This window comes from Pyxicephalus adspersus, chromosome 6, assembly GCF_032062135.1.
Source record: "Pyxicephalus adspersus chromosome 6, UCB_Pads_2.0, whole genome shotgun sequence".
NCBI lineage: Eukaryota > Metazoa > Chordata > Amphibia > Anura > Pyxicephalidae > Pyxicephalus > Pyxicephalus adspersus.
Genome location: NC_092863.1, coordinates 77505124 through 77521672, shown reverse-complemented (window position 1 = coordinate 77521672; position 16549 = coordinate 77505124). Strand labels below are relative to the sequence as shown.

General features: G+C 38.4%; 1 protein-coding gene across 1 annotated transcript; it reads left to right on the top strand.

Moving 5' to 3' along the window:
• The first annotated feature begins 881 nt into the window (after nucleotides 1-881).
• Nucleotides 882-15779, top strand: ENC1 (ectodermal-neural cortex 1). The gene is made up of 3 exons (XM_072416263.1): nucleotides 882-1089; nucleotides 8165-9964; nucleotides 12826-15779. Exon 2 carries the CDS (start codon nucleotides 8176-8178, stop codon nucleotides 9943-9945), a length of 1770 nt encoding a protein of 589 aa, XP_072272364.1. The 5' UTR covers nucleotides 882-1089; nucleotides 8165-8175; the 3' UTR covers nucleotides 9946-9964; nucleotides 12826-15779.
• The last annotated feature ends 770 nt before the right edge of the window (nucleotides 15780-16549 follow it).

Below are 16549 nucleotides of genomic sequence, written 5' to 3'. Positions count from 1 at the left end.
ATATATATATATATATATATATATATATATTTATTTTTGTATTATTATTTATTGATATTGCACTTAAACAGTATTACAAATACTGTGTAATACTGTGTAATTACACTTTATTATAAGCATAATATTTTCAAATACTGCTGGTATAGTAGAACAGAACAATGACATTTTCCTCTCTATGATATAATGACTAGCCCATTTTATATAGTGTTATTGAAAGATGTTTAGGATCCTGGAAATGAAATGATTTCTATCCTTTACACCAATTCTGCTGGGAATAATTGCCAGGCAGGAGATCGCTCCCAGTGGGCTATCATTTCAGAATCAATAGGAGGTCATTTAAAGCTTTGGTACTAAATAGTATTCATCAGGAAAATGTGCATTTAAACGAGATGTTCAATATAAATGTCTCATGCTTCTGCTTGTCCATCCTGTAGAATCATATGAGTTTATTGTATATGTCTTGTATGCTACATTGTATCATTGCAGATATGAACACTGCACAGAACTGCAGCCTGGTGTAGCCAATCACATCCACCTTCCATCATTTTACATCACATCCAACAAGGAGAGATTATTTCTGAATATTGTTTGCACATTAGATGTACTTATTAAATAAAGAATTTATATGTAACAATGATTTACACAACTTTCACCAATTATCACTTTAAAATTAATTTAAGAGCTGCTAATATGAAGGGCAGGTTTTTTTTATCAGTAAAAGTTTGCAGTAGAATATAATAAGAGTTTTAGAATTCAGATGTTGGAATATTGTTTGATCCTAGCAGGCTGCATGTCATTGTGTGCTGGCTGTATTTGCATAGTGGCAGCTCCTCCTCCAGGAGTAGTGTGTATACAGCCTCCTCTGCTCCTCCTTATACCTCTGAGTGAATGAAGTCAGGCTGCAGAGAGGCTCAGACACAGAGCTCATACACAGAGCTCATACAGCTCCCCTTGTGTGTCCTCACCCCTCCTCCACAGCTCAGCACTCCATGTGCCCAGCACCAGGCAGGAGAGACATCACACAGCCTTGGATCCACCAGGAACAGAGGAACACCTCCATACCCTGACATGATACCTTGTGAGCTGGAGGTGAGTGCAGCCTTGTGCATGGGAGCCCTGTGTGCTTGATGCAGATGGAAGCTTGTAAGGGATTAGCTCAGCTCATACACTGGATGGCTACAATGTGCCATCTGCTATCCTAAACATAGCCAAAAACAGAAGGAACATTGGTGGAGGATTAACTTCAGAAACTTCAGAAAAGACATCATAAAGTGTAAGAAGTTCATTTAGCCTGGGATGTAGTTTACTAATATCATTTGATGTGTTGTGTAGAATGCATTATTAGGTACTTTCAGGTCTTTTAGCATTGCCATGTGGTAAGGATGGTGGTGGTTGTAGCCTTTTGGGTAAGGTGGCAGTGGTTTCCATGTGATGGGGATGACAGAGCTGGGTATTTTATCTTGTCGCATTGCCATGTGATAGGGATGGTTGTGGTTTTAGACTATTGGGAATGGTGGCAGTGGTTGCCATGTGATAGGGATGACAGAGCTGGGTATCCTATCTTGTAGCATTGCCATGTGATAGGGATGGTGGTGGTTGTAGACTATTGGGAATGGTGGCAGTGGTTGCCATGTGATAGGGATGACAGAGCTGGGTATCTTATCTTGTAGCATTGCCATGTGATAAGGATGGTGGTGGTTGTAGAAAATTGGGAATGGTGGCAGTGGTTGCCATGTGATAGGGATGACAGAGCTGGGTATCTTATCTTGTAGCATTGCCGTGTGATAGGGATGGTGGTGGTTGTAGACTATTGGGAAAAGTGGCAGTGGTTGCCATTTGATAGGGATGACAGAGCTGGGTGTCTTATCTTGTAGCATTGCCGTGTGATAGGGATGGTGGTGGTTGTAAACTATTGGGTAGGGTGGCAGTGGTTGGGTTGCCATGTGATAGGGATTACAGAGCTGGGTATCTAATCTTGTAGCATTGCCGTGTGATAAGGATGGCTGTGGTAGGTATTCTCACATCTTGCAGCTTTGCCGTGTGATAAGGATGGCTGTGGTAGGTACCGTAATACTTTGTGGCAATACCATGTGCTGTGATCTGCCATGGCAAGAACTATAATGCTTTGTAGCATTGCCATAATTGATAAAATTGATATAGATGATAAAGAAAGCAGTGACAGATACCCTGATGCCTTGTAGCATTGCCTTTGATAAGGATGGCAATACTTAGGTTCTAAAACATGTGATAGAGTCCTTATTGATCAACACAGTTACAAGATATGACCAATGCATCACTTTTGGCAGGTATCCACACGAATTGCTCCCCATAATACCTGTTGCTTTAAAGCATTTCATCAGATAGATCTGAATAGCAAAATGCAGGTCAGTGTACCCAACATGAGCCATGCAAGACTTTTTCATAAAAACAGTGAAAGTGGATCCTATCAAAACAACTGAAATTAAAGTAAATTGCATGAAGATAAAGCTGATGTTAGCACTGAGTGATAATACCTGTACTGTAAACTCTTAAACAAGGTAGGGTTGAGTTTTTAATTGTTATGGTAACAGCGATGCGGATTTAGGATTGTTCATTGCTGTGTGTTTCCAGTATTGGGAGGAGCAATATTTGAATAGGAACCGCTGTGTGTTCAGCCTGAGTCCCTATTATTGTTCCCATGCTCCGCTTTCCAGTACTATGTGCCTCTCTCTGCTCCTAGAGAGCATAGTCACAGCCTAATGTTGCCATCCTGGATTTCAAAGTTCACCCATGCTCTCCTTCTGAATGTAGTTTGATATATAAAAAAGGAGCAAAGCTGTTTCCAAAGCATGCTTTTTATAGTGATGATTATGAAGAATAATAACATGCAGAAACATACTGATTTAGTACACAAGATAAATGACTATGTGCACTACCCATGATCATTTATTATACAATTCAGTCAGGAAAAATGATTTCTAATTGATTGTTGGCAGTTACTTGGATTGCCATTTTTTCAATCTTTGCCTCATCAAATAAACGTGTCCTGTTCTTTTATACAAAGAGCCAAGAAATAAATATCTGAGAAAAAAGCACATGCTTTAAAGTGTAAGCTCTAGTGAACAATGTCAGCCTTCATGTCGTTTTATTTTATGTCTTGTTATGACTGAGGATTTTGTGTGTACTTTGCAAGATTTGACTTTATTCAGACAACACTATACAATAGAAAGTCATTTGTCAATATTTTAGCGAGGTAATCCTAAGTGTTAATGGAATGTGTAGCGGTGTGTGTGGACCCAAGTGTGCTGGAGCTCATTGTTAAGTCATTTCATAGACACGGGTTTGGATACATCTAATACGTCTTACACGTGCTGCATATTCAGCTGTCATGTTGTGTTAGGCTAAAAGCATGTTCCCACCATGGGCTTAGGCTTGGAGGAGTGGCTCATACACAAGTGCATAGACTATGCTGGCTATGAGATTCATGGCATGGTCCTCATGGCTTTGTCTGGGCAATGCACAATATATGCCAGGGGCTGATGATCATCTGTGCTAGTAAGGTATTCATGGATGCATAATATGTGTTGTGAATTTTAATAGTGGGAATTGCGTGAAAAGGAGAGGCCCCAGTGCATCACTTATAGGGTTTGAAATGTTATCAATCAAGCTGGAAGCTAGCAGATGGTCAACTATTTTCCCTGGTTAGATACAGAGATCGCATAGTGTCATGCATCTTGGTTCCCACTTCTTGTCTGCAATGCATGCATGAAAAGTTATATGCTTTGCTTATCTGTTTGTTTCCTATGACCAAGAATACTTTTCTTGCCATCATTATATATGACTGTTTATTGACAGTACTTATAAAAACCCAATTTTCCTACTTTGTGTACCCATAATTTTTGTTGTCAATAGACATGTCAGCTTCCAGCTTCATTTTTATTCTACATGATTAAACATTGAACCTCTGATTAGTTACCATGAGCCGCAAAAAGCAGACAACAGAGCAACGTTTTCATCTATAGTCAGAAGGGAAATATTGGAATGTCTTTTGACACTGTACAATCACCGTAGGTTAATAGTATGTCTGTTGTTTCTCTGCAACTTTTTGTAGCCACCCTTAGCCAAGTCTTTCTTAAAGAGTTGATCTCTGGTGTTGTATTCTCTCAACTTGATCAATATGAGGTCAATGGATGTAGGTTTATATCTCAATTCTTATAAACGTTTTTTTTTTAGATGGGAAAACCATGCCTATGTGCAATCTACAAACAAACTGTAGCAGCCTATAGCACAAGTCAGTTCAAGTCCCCTACATATCAAAGGACATTTATGATCACCACTTGGGAATGTGTTGTATATATATTTCCCTGCTTAAAGACTTACTTTAATATGATGCAGACTGCTGATTTTTCCACCACTGTTTACAGGATTGATATGTTCTTTTTGAAGGTTGCTGACAACCTTTCAAAAGATGCCTTGAAGTCACATACTCATGTACATTCCTCCTCCGCTGCAATAGTTATAAATCCTGACTCGGTCAGATAAATTCCTCAATGATACTGCAAAGGTGAAATGTTCTTTTTCTGTCTTGGAATGAGATCACCTACATATACAGACCTTTGCTAGCCTGTTCTCTGACTTCATGAGAATACTTCTTGACAGCCTTATGTAGCAGGCAGGGATTTGCTTTGTAGCTGGAAAAAATTGTGATGTGTGGAATCTTTAAAAATGACTGGCATTGCATTCGTTCCTGCGAGATAAGACGTTGATGAATTCCCTTTATGTAATTTCCAAAGACCTGTAGAAGGCTGTCTGCTTCAGACAGCTGTGTGTGGTGTTGGTTATAAAGGAAGAATGACACATTTGATTAGTTAAACACACATTTGCAATCTGAAGGAACCCCCAACACTTCCTGTTAGTACAACTTACCATGTGTCATTAAATCAGATCTAAACCTCTGTGGCTGTGATTGGCATCCTACGGCTTTCTGTTTATTGGGAGCTTACAAGTGCCAGACCGACCTACTGGCTATGTATTGCCAACGAGTGAGTTGTATCAAAGGACGAAATTGATTTTTATAGAAGCAGTTCAGCCATCTGCAGTATAATACAGACTAATACAGTTTATTATGGGAGAAGACTTTAAGGGGTTGTTGAAAAATATATGTATTTTGCATTTACACTGGATTTTTATGTTCTATTGCTATCTGATAAATGTGATTTAGCAGGACAGGATAAAGGCTGGCATCTTATAAGCAAGATGTGCTTGGCAAAGCTTGGGGGTAGGAGCTTTTAGCTAATGGTAGTGTTAATGATATGTTCAGGCCCTACAAACATTACTGCAAGAAGGATATTGTTTATATCTTAGTTTTGATTGAATATTATTGTTTACTGACAAACCTTTCCATTTTGTGGTCACCATGTCTCTGCTTTGTACCAGCCTGCCAAATGCGAGGTGTTTATTTATACACTATATCTTATTCTGCACTATAAAAAAACTTGAACTAATTCTACCAACCAATCTATTGACTCAACCTATAAATTCATCATAGTATAAGATTATTTTATGCTAAGGTATATCCAGATACAAGTGAGGAACCTGGAGACTCTTTCCTGACCTAATCCTTTGTTCATGTTTACCTGTGGTTAGTACTTTAACATTATCCTATTGTACTGTGTTGAATATCATGGTCTCACTGTCCATTACCGATGGATGTCAATTGAGCGCCATGTAAAATCTGGTTACGAGTGTACCCACATAAGCCATAGTTTTATGATAGCCAACTGATCCAGCTTTGCCAAAGTAGACAGCTACCTCAAAATGTCATTTCTATTGCTGTAATCTGGTAGTATTATTTAGATCTAGAGCAATGTAAATTTACCTTGCATTTATTAGCATATCCTAATTACAAAATATGGTCAGGTTTCCCACCATGGACAGTATTTAAAAAAACTACTTCTGGCATGTAGACTGTTACTTGAACACTTTGAGGGAACTGACAGTTAGATGTTTAAAGAGTTGTAAATCACTTGTCTGACCTTTGTAATGACAGTTAATAAAAGAAACTTCTAAAGGATGTGCCCAAACCTTTCTTTCTATGAGTGTGATGGTTTACAATTACATGATTTATATAAATTAGTGAAGTAGGGATGTGTATTTAGGTATAGTAAATCCTTGAACTACACCTGTTTCTTGCCAAACATTCTGACTCTGTGCGTCTGCTTTCCAGACAGGGTTTGGTACTTGGCTTAGAATTTAGTATTCCATCTTGCAGTCTACAGCTTTCTTATAGTAGGATTGAAATTATTAATCCACATTTCAGCACATTCTGGTGTATACCTTGCATTCCTCTTTTATCCCATACATAAGATATGTTGTGATCTTGTTAGGATCACACTATATGTATGTTGACATGTGTAGAGTGGCTCCTGTGACTGCCATAGATGGAGGTGTCACGGGTAGGAGACAGGCTGTTCTACTGAATTATGGCCTGCAATGGATCTTCCTAAAGTGGCTGAACTGGTTCTACAACACTGTCAAGGCAGTGTAAGATAATTTGCGAAAAGTCACACATATATAATATATAAATACCACATAAGGGACAAAGGATGGCACAGAAACTATAACAAAGTACTAAGATTGATCAAATGAGCAGCATTCTTTTTTCTGTTTATTGGAACATTGATCTAAAAACTAAATTCCTATCCTCCAATCAGCCTTAATAATTGATTTTGTTACACAAAAAGTAAAACTGGAAATGTTCATGTGAGTTAGACAAAATTGTGGTAACTGAAAAACATGTCATACCGCTGTCAACTCTGCCGTATGACCCCTTTTATTTATCCATAAAGGGTGACTTTGTATGTAAGGCATACTTGTAATAGAAGAAGTTGTTGTATACTTGTCTTTTGTGCAGCCCATTTTTTTGCCTCTTCGCTCCTCTCCAGCTGCTGCAAGTATCCAACTGGCCGGATGGGTCAAATGCCAGTTTTCCCTGCTGCAAGCAGTTGCTCTTCCTGCTGGCCAGAAGCCCAAAAATGTGGCCAAAAATGCTATTTAGCATTATGTCTTATTATTACGAAACATTAGGCAATGATAATTTACCTTATAGACTGATTTACTATGGTAAATAAAAATGTTAGGGACATATTTTTCATTCTGCATATAAATATTTGATATTTACCCCTTGCAATTTGTAGGGGTTCCACTTATGGCTGTTCTCTGTTACTGTGCAACTATTCCCCAGGCTAAAGTTAAAATAAGTACACAACTTTTCAAAAAGGGCCCACCTCCTATTTGGGGATGCTGGTCATGCTCATAAGAAAATCTAGCTTTTACTACAAGCAAAGTTTTAATAGACCCATTATTAACAATGATTTAAAACATGAAGTATAGGATCACTAAAAGTAAAATTGTATTTTAAAAGTCTCCAAAATCAGCAGACTCTGGGTATTCATGAGATTTATGTGGCTCTGAGCACCTTCTGATTATTGCTGTTGGAACCCTTAACAGTTGGTGCTCAGCACCTATTTCTCTGAACAACTCCCATTATGTACATGTCTACCAAAGTGGACCTGATCTAATTATTTACACATAATTCATAAATCAGTTGTTAACATTGTCAAATTACACCTTTGTAATAACACAAAATCTTTAACTATAAATCCATACGGTAGCCAACAGCATTAAAGTGTAATTGAATTCTAACAATGACTCTTTATTTTTTCCTGTTGGATCATTTTAATAAACCATAGAAGAATGATGATCCTTCCACAGTACACAGTACCTTGTGCCACCAGTAAAAAAAAAAAAAAAATTTCTGTGTGTTACCTTAAATCTAGATAACATGGTTTAAATTACCAGGAGCATTGTGGGTGTTACCTGTAACTAAAGACTGCAGAATGTCGAGTTTTCAGTCATGCAGACAGTCTTTGATAACTAGCTGTGAAATAGGAAATCAGCAAGGAACAACACTGTGTATCACTAGAAAACATGAATCAAAGTTTCCATATGTACAAAGGATTTTTGAATGATGTGATTTCATAAATATTATGGCTTACAGCTACTTGTCATTTTTGAAATTGTCATGTCAACTGAGCTTAGACTTCTGTTATAAAGCAGTGAACTGAAAAATGTTCTGTATATGATAACTAATTATAAATGTGATGTTTTTTTTTTCTCACTTCAGGAGTGAAGAAGATGTCGGTTAGCACGCATGAGAACCGTAAATCCAGAGCCAGTACTGGTTCTATGAACATCTATCTGTTCCACAAGTCTTCATATGCTGACAATGTACTCACTCATCTCAACCTATTACGACAGCAATGTCTCTTTACAGATGTCCTCCTGTTGGCGGGAAGTAGGTCTTTCCCTTGCCACCGAGCTGTCCTGGCTGCTTGCAGTCGATATTTTGAAGCCATGTTCAGTGGTGGTCTTAAGGAAAGCCAAGCCAACGAGGTAAACTTCCACAATGCTATCCACCCAGAAGTTCTAGAGCTTCTTTTGGATTATGCATATTCATCCAGGGTCATCATTAATGAAGAAAATGCTGAATCCCTTCTGGAAGCAGGAGATATGTTGGAGTTTGAAGATATCAGAGATGCCTGTGCGGAGTTTTTGGAGAAAAACCTTCATCCCACCAACTGCTTAGGTATGCTTCTCCTTTCTGATGCTCACCAGTGCACTAAGCTGTATGAATTGTCTTGGAGAATGTGTCTTACCAACTTTCAAACCATCTGCAAAACCGAAGACTTTCTCCAATTGCCCAAAGAACTGGTGGTACAGCTGTTATGCCATGAAGAACTGGAAACTGAAGATGAAAGGATGGTGTATGAATCTGCAATGAACTGGATTAACTATGATCTTAATAAGCGACACTGTTACCTTCCCGAGCTACTCCAAACTGTACGATTGGCTCTTCTGCCAGCCATATATCTCATGGAGAATGTAGCAATGGAGGAGCTTATTATTAAGCAGAAAAAAAGCAAAGAACTAGTAGAAGAAGCTATTCGGTGTAAATTAAAAATATTACAAAATGATGGCGTGGTGACCAGCATGTGTGCTAAGCCTCGTAAAACTGGTCATGCTCTGTTTCTTCTGGGAGGACAGACTTTTATGTGTGATAAATTATACCTTGTTGACCAAAAGGCAAAAGAGATCATACCCAAGGCAGATATCCCAAGTCCCCGCAAAGAATTTAGTGCATGTGCGATTGGTTGCAAAGTGTATATAACGGGAGGCAGGGGTTCTGAAAATGGTGTCTCCAAAGATGTTTGGGTCTATGACACTCTTCATGAGGAGTGGTCAAAGGCTGCTCCAATGCTTGTTGCACGGTTTGGTCATGGCTCTGCTGAACTAAAACACTGTTTGTATGTAGTGGGGGGACACACTGCAGCCACAGGCTGTCTTCCTGCCTCTCCATCTGTGTCTTTAAAACAAGTGGAGCAGTATGACCCAGCAACCAACAAGTGGACAATGGTGGCTCCTCTTCGGGAAGGTGTCAGCAATGCAGCTGTGGTTAGTGCAAAACTGAAATTGTTTGCATTTGGTGGGACTAGCGTTAGCCATGACAAGTTGCCTAAGGTTCAATGCTATGATCCTTCTGAAAACAGATGGACTGTACCAGCTACGTGCCCACAGCCGTGGCGATACACAGCAGCAGCTGTTTTAGGAACCCAGATTTTTATCATGGGGGGAGATACAGAATTCTCAGCCTGTTCAGCTTACAAATTCAACAGCGAAACGTATCAATGGACTAAAGCTGGAGATGTTACGGCCAAGAGAATGAGCTGTCATGCCGTAGCATCTGGCAATAAACTGTTTGTAGTTGGAGGCTATTTTGGAATTCAGAGGTGCAAGACATTGGACTGTTATGATCCAACGCTTGATGCATGGAACAGCATAACTACAGTACCTTATTCTCTCATCCCTACGGCATTTGTCAGCACATGGAAACATCTGCCATCTTAAAGCACTGCACACTGGCATGGTAAGTTATAGTTTAGGAATGTGCTCTTAGCCACTGAGTACAGTATATGTTACAATGTACGCTAGTTTGTAAATTCTCTCTCACTATCACTTCCCTGTGTGCACAATTCATCCCAGCCTTATAGCTTTTCTTTTCCATCACAATCCAGTATGCACAAAGGCAATTGATAATCCTATATGAAGTACATACAATGGGTCAATAGACAAAATCACATTTATGAAGGTAGTTCTTTGCAGGTAAGAATGTTTTTGGTATTTTGAAGGATTACATTAGCATGACAGCCAGGGAACAAACAACTTCTAAAGGGAACTTTCCTTAGCATTGAAGGCAGCTCAAAAATGCCAGGCTCACTTCAAATGTACTTCAGTCACTAAGAACTGGATGATCCTATATAGTGTGTGCTGCATATTATTTGTAGTGAGCTGATGTGCTGGCAACTATTTAGACTATGTTAACTTGCAGGACAAGTGTATACTATGCACAAACTATGACAATGGGGTTTCTACTGCAAACACCTAAACAGCACATACCTGTGTGTATGTGTCATGTACACTGTCTCATTCACATTTTCTGACTCAAAATAAATTTTACCAAAAGTCAAAGGGAGAGTAGAAGTCCTGTGTTTTGAGCCATTCCCGTAAAGTAGGCCAGACAACTTACTTTTTCAGTGGGAGAGGTCAAAACGGTCAGTTTTCTAATTTTTTAAATGACAGATTTTAGGACAAGAGCACTTTTCAGCATCTTTTTAAAAGACAAATAAGAAACAAACGGACAAGAGAAAACAGCCTGGCTTCTGCAGTTTTTCATTGCATGACTCTTCTACTCACTACCATATTCCCTGTCCTTTATGGAGGAGAGGTTATACAGTGACATACCGCATCCTTCAGGTTCTGTTTTTTCAACAAACAGTTTTTTCATCACCAATATGCTAAGCGTTTCAACAAGCCACACATTTCCGATCCCTTGTAGAAAGTGTCAACAAAAGAAGAGACATTTCAATCTCTTGGCATCAGTAGTGGTTATCTGGTGTCCCTGTGTTCTGGATAACTCTTCTTTTTCTTCTGTTACTCATTTCACATGACTGCCCTCTGCACAGAGGAATGTGTGCTGCTGTGCTGGGAAACTTTTTTTTTCTTTGCTCTGGTTTCACCTTTAGGGACAGGTGTGGTCTCATGCCTGTGCTGTTAGTATGAAGTCCAGGAATGCTGACCTGTAGTCCCAGTTTAGTTATTTCTCACTGAAACTGTATGTCTAAAGAAGAGCAGGTAATGTCATTAATGTAAGTCTCTCACTGTCAGCTACTTCTAGTAATATAAAGGATCAAGATAACTAATCCAGAACTCAAGATCTGGTGATAATTTAGACAGGATTGTAATGATTGTACATTATATCCCTCTGTCCTTGCCTGACCACTTCTATAGCTGATCAATCCAAACACTGGATTTACCATTTATAAAGTCAAGCTGACAAAACAGCCAGCAAAGAATATGCAGATATATTCTATTCATCCTGATTGTAGAAGCAAACTGTACAAACTTGCTTTGTAATAAAGGTTTGTAATCATACCTGTCCAAGCACCCTGTTAAATGTGGATTAGCCACAAAAGTCCCAGTGTAGAAAACCATAAAAATGGTCATGTCCAGCCCATGTGTGCATAAGTTTGGTACCATTCAACCCTATTTCAGCAGCATTATGTAATGCTTTTCTTAAAGAAAGATTCTTTACCCACAAAAGTAGGGCAGTTGTTGTCAGGTAACAAAGATCAAAGCCATTCAATGAATTATGTAATAGTGATGTGTAAAGACAGGTACTAATTGCATTATCAGTGGATATCTTGTCACATATATTAGTCAGCAGTAACTTTTACTTTTTTACTCTGTCAATGTGGCTGATCCACTTTGAATTACAGTGAAATGTAAAGCGTTCCAGGACTGTACAATGCATACTTCAGGCATGCACTGGCAAGGAAATGTCGGAGCTGGCAGATTGCAATCCTGGAGCCAGACACTACAAGTTTTCCAGAATGTAGATTTGCAGGGCCTGTGCCATTTACTTACAGTGTTCCATGAACAATCTGGGTTATATAAGGAGACAGGGAGGGGACAGCTAGGCACTCTTGTTCAGACAATTCTACATTTCTTCCCAAATGTGTCAAGCACCCTAAAAGTAATGAACACAATATCCCTTTTATTGTTTGCACACAAAATAGAGGAATACTTAATTGTGCTCTTTGGCATCCACAACACAAACTCATCCACAACACATAAATATACAACAAACATGTCAATATTCCATAAATCACCTAATTTATAAGAATTATTGCCCAATCCAACTAAGTCTGGTTGCTTGTCGGCACTCTGATATTCTAGTAAACATCCCTGGGCGATCGTTCATGAAGACAAATGTTTTCAGCTTTGTTAGGTTTTTGTGGCCAATCAAAATAAGACCCGCGGAGCTAAGCATGCATGCTCTTGCAAACATTCCTGATTGGGTCCAATGTACACACCATCTTTACATTAAAACTGTTGGATGTTTTTATGAATTATGCTTTTCAGTGCATCATTCCAATGGTGTAATGACACAGTTATTATATTATCTTTTCTTTGTTGCCTGGACGTGTCAGGCATTGTACAACTCTGTCTGCCAATATATTCTCAGTATATTCTCAGCCTGAGATAAGCAAGTCTATCAGAGAATGGGGTAAACTCTGTGTATTGGCAGATGGCTAATCACATTCAGTATCTTCTAATACAATTATGTCTTCATTAGGTGGGATGAATTTAATATATATAGTGAAATCTAACATCTGTCTTATTGCTGAAGACCATAACAGTTGTATTCGTTTTTTGTTTTCTGTCCAGGACCTCAGCTGTGAAGATTTCAAGCCAGCTTTTATGTGAAAATGGCTTAAAAGACTTTTGCTCTACACTAAATAAGTTTGGCTGGCCAGTTGTACAGAACTGTTTTACAGCTGGGACTCTCTGGCTACAGAAGGGTTATTGTCCTTCTGGACAAACAGGATAAAAATGTAATTTTACGACTATCAGTATTAACCTGATTATTCACCAGAAGCTAAACATCATCCTTTTTCTGGCTTTGCATTTGAGAACACTGAGACTATTTAATAAGGAGAACATAGCTGGAATCCATCTGGACTGAAGAGTTTATCATCGCATTGCGAGGTGGCTGGAAATGTCAGCGCCAGCTGCGGGGGAAGCTGGGAGCTCCACGCAGCAAAGATGTCAAGTCTTATAGAGTTCTAACAGCCAGCCGCTTAACATTAGACTGCACAATGGGCAGTGCCATCGGCATCTTCTAATCTCTCAGTTTAATGCATTCTCCATGTTAAACATTGTGAAAGCCACAACTGTAATTTAGCCAGAAGTTAAAAAAAAAACTGTGAACAAACATTGGATGTCTTATTACTCATAATCCATTGCCATTTCAACTGCCTATTTATATATGACTTTCTTACTCTTATAACATTCCTAGTTGTGTCTATTTATTGTCCTGTGCTGTGTGCATGCTGATACAATGCTTGTAGTTGTATTGACATGTAAAAGGCCTGGCTGAATGTATATTTAGAGCTTGCAACAATACTTCTAGAAAGCAGTGTATTTACCTACCTGCTTGCAGCATTGCAAACTGTGCATTTGTAATTAACAATTTCACTGTGATGTAGATGTCTGTGATAGTAAAATGCACTACATACAAAACTGTTCTATGGAAGAGACATTTCTGGCCTTTTGGTAGCTTGGTGTGACAACCAGTGATATATCAGCAAGTTATATCTCTGGGGCTAGAACATTGCATTATGCAGATATACATTTTTGGATAGATAATAGGAAACCCTATGATTTGACTTCATTAATGTGTATGTATGAACAAAACTTTTTTTGGATATTTTTGAAGAGAGTAGGAAAATAATAAACCTCTTATATGGGATTACTGTCTGTGTCCCCAAGGGCAGATTTCCCCTAAAGAAGAAATAAGAGGCAATCTCCCCAAAGTGAGGGGAATTCCCATTTTAGGCACTTGTTACTGGAACATCGTTTATTTATCTGGTGTCAATTCTAAAATGTTATATTTAGTAGTTACCATAAAAGTCATCACAAAAAATAAAAAAGGTAAATCTATCTCCCTGTGGCACAGATGCCAAGACAGAGTATCTAACCTTTACACACCCCATCCAAAAAGGAGTTTTGCCCTTTCATATGCTGAGAGACAAAACATGACGTGGATAGTTTCATGATGTCACGTATCTTTGACACGGGTGTATGGTGTCAGATCACGTGACATCACTGGGGCTTCTTGGTAATCCATGTGGGTAATATTCTATGTAATATAACAGACTTTGACATCTAATTGTGCAGTGCAGCTTAAGTGTTAGTGTAATATCTGTTCTGTCTAGTAAATAGTCTTAATTTTCAACATAACCATCATTGTGTAAAATTTCCCAAAAGATCCTTTCCAATATTAGTGGATAGACTACTCACTGCAAAGACATCAACCCCAGCTTATTACTGCAGACATTGACAACATATTTTAAGGTTGTCTATCTTGCCCTATGTAATGTAAATATTCTGAGAAGTGACACGATCAGTGTGGAGTGATTTTGCAGTGTTTGGTTTCCATAATTGAAGTGTTCGATGCTGGGCTTTTCCAACACAGCTTTATGCAATGTGACTATTCACAGTTAGGCTTTTAGATCCCCAGCAAGCCGCATGTCTCAGCTGCTGCTGCTGATTCTCCCTCTCCAGGCACAAACGGCTGCGTGATGAAGGACTTCTGACAATAATTATTAGTAAGGATTAGGTGACAAGAGAGCGGCTGCACACAAATACAGTATAGAAAACCTTTAGTAGAAGTCATTATAGGTAAGATGTCAGCGCCCAGTCCATGTATTAATATGGCCATATCTGGAACATTGGGAGAATTTGGGAATAAAGTGTGCATGGGGAGAACAAATTCTTCTATTGAATATGTACAACTGCCACCTATCGAGAAAAAGAAAATAATGGCCTAAAATGTGTTTACAGTTTTTATAAGCTGAGAAACAGTTGTATTTAAAGAATGAGTGATCATTATTTTTGGGTGTTTTTTAAAGTTTATCACTCACTAAGACGATAATTTGGGATAGAGTAGGGAAGTAAAAGCCTTGATATTGTACGCCCTTCCTGAGTTCCAGACTGGTTTGTACAGAAATGTCAGTAGCCTCCAATAAACTCAAGTTGCAATGCTGCAAAGGTAAAAATACATCTGTAAAGGAATCAGTGTAAAGGTCAGGATGAGCAGGAAGGAGAACAGTGGCCCCTAAATGGGAGCTGCCTGTGTAATCAGACCTGTTCTTTATTTACACATAGGGGTAAAATAAGAAGAGGGGCAGGTCATTTTCTCAGGCCACCCGCTCAGCAGGCCCTGCACCATTGGACTCTCTTCTCTTTTATAATTGTTTGCACATAGTGTCCCATGTCCAGTGTTAACCTGTTCTTACCTGGAAGTTAATGAAAAACCATGTCTTTGGTTATTTTTTTTAAGCTTGTTCTGTACTAGGTGTCGTCCTTTTGTAAATCTAATGTACAATGTCTGCTTGTTGGATTGGTAATGGCATCATCCAAAACTATTTATTTATTTATTTATGGTAACTTTGTGGTTTTGCCAAAGCCATTTGTTTTGTATGTCAATGACAAACAAACTTTTATTTTTTCTATTTGTTTCTCTGTTTTTGTTGTCATTGTTGTGTTTCTCTTTTTCTTAAGTGAATTTGTGGTAAGAAAATAAAGTTGCACTGTTTGAATTTTTACCATGTTTTTAAGTCCTTGTTTTGTTTTTTTTTTTAGTTAATGTTATATAGCTTTTATGTCTTGGGCTATACTACTCTTTCGATAGGTTCATGATTGCCAAAGATTTACACTGAAATGGATCCAATTTGACTTCAAAGGGTTGTCTCTTTCTTATTATTATAACCTTTTCCTGGAAGAGTGGGTAACAGAAACTCCATGGGAAAAAGATTATTATCTAAGTAAATACACTTTTTATCATTTAGGATTAGACTGATCTGCACATTCCAAAAACATATGGGCTCCTGACCTTAAAAGCAGTCATCTGCATTATTAATTTGTGACCTAGATGTCCTCAAGGGTAAAAGTTTTCAAATCCTTCAAGTTGTTAGTTTTTTAGGTAATGTTGGTAATGTTGTAGTTTACCTTTTTAATACTACATGCACATAATGTTCATGGTGAAATTTTTTTTTAATATTTTTTAGTTTATTTTGTTCTATTCCTCCTGTCTACTGCTTTCATGCCTTACACACTGTATGGAATTGCATAGCCTTTAAAAGATTCTATTTATAAAGCAGTGACTCAGAATTTCAGCAAACATTTTCTGCAGGTGAAACTTCCTGAAGCATTGATTGATTCTCCACCAGAGAATATTTGCTGAATGTCAGAATCCCTGTGTTATAAACAGAACCCTAGGTGCCTAATACTTTCAACCTTTGCACCTTCAACTGCCTTGCCTAGTGTTCTGGATGTTCCCAGTCCTGAGACCATCTTGTATACAAAAATTTCAGTATTTCATGCATTC

Coding starts and splice junctions, on each gene's coding strand:
- ENC1 (XM_072416263.1), top strand. CDS start 8,176: ATGTCGGTTAGCACGCATGAGAACCGTAAATCCAGAGCCAGTACTGGT.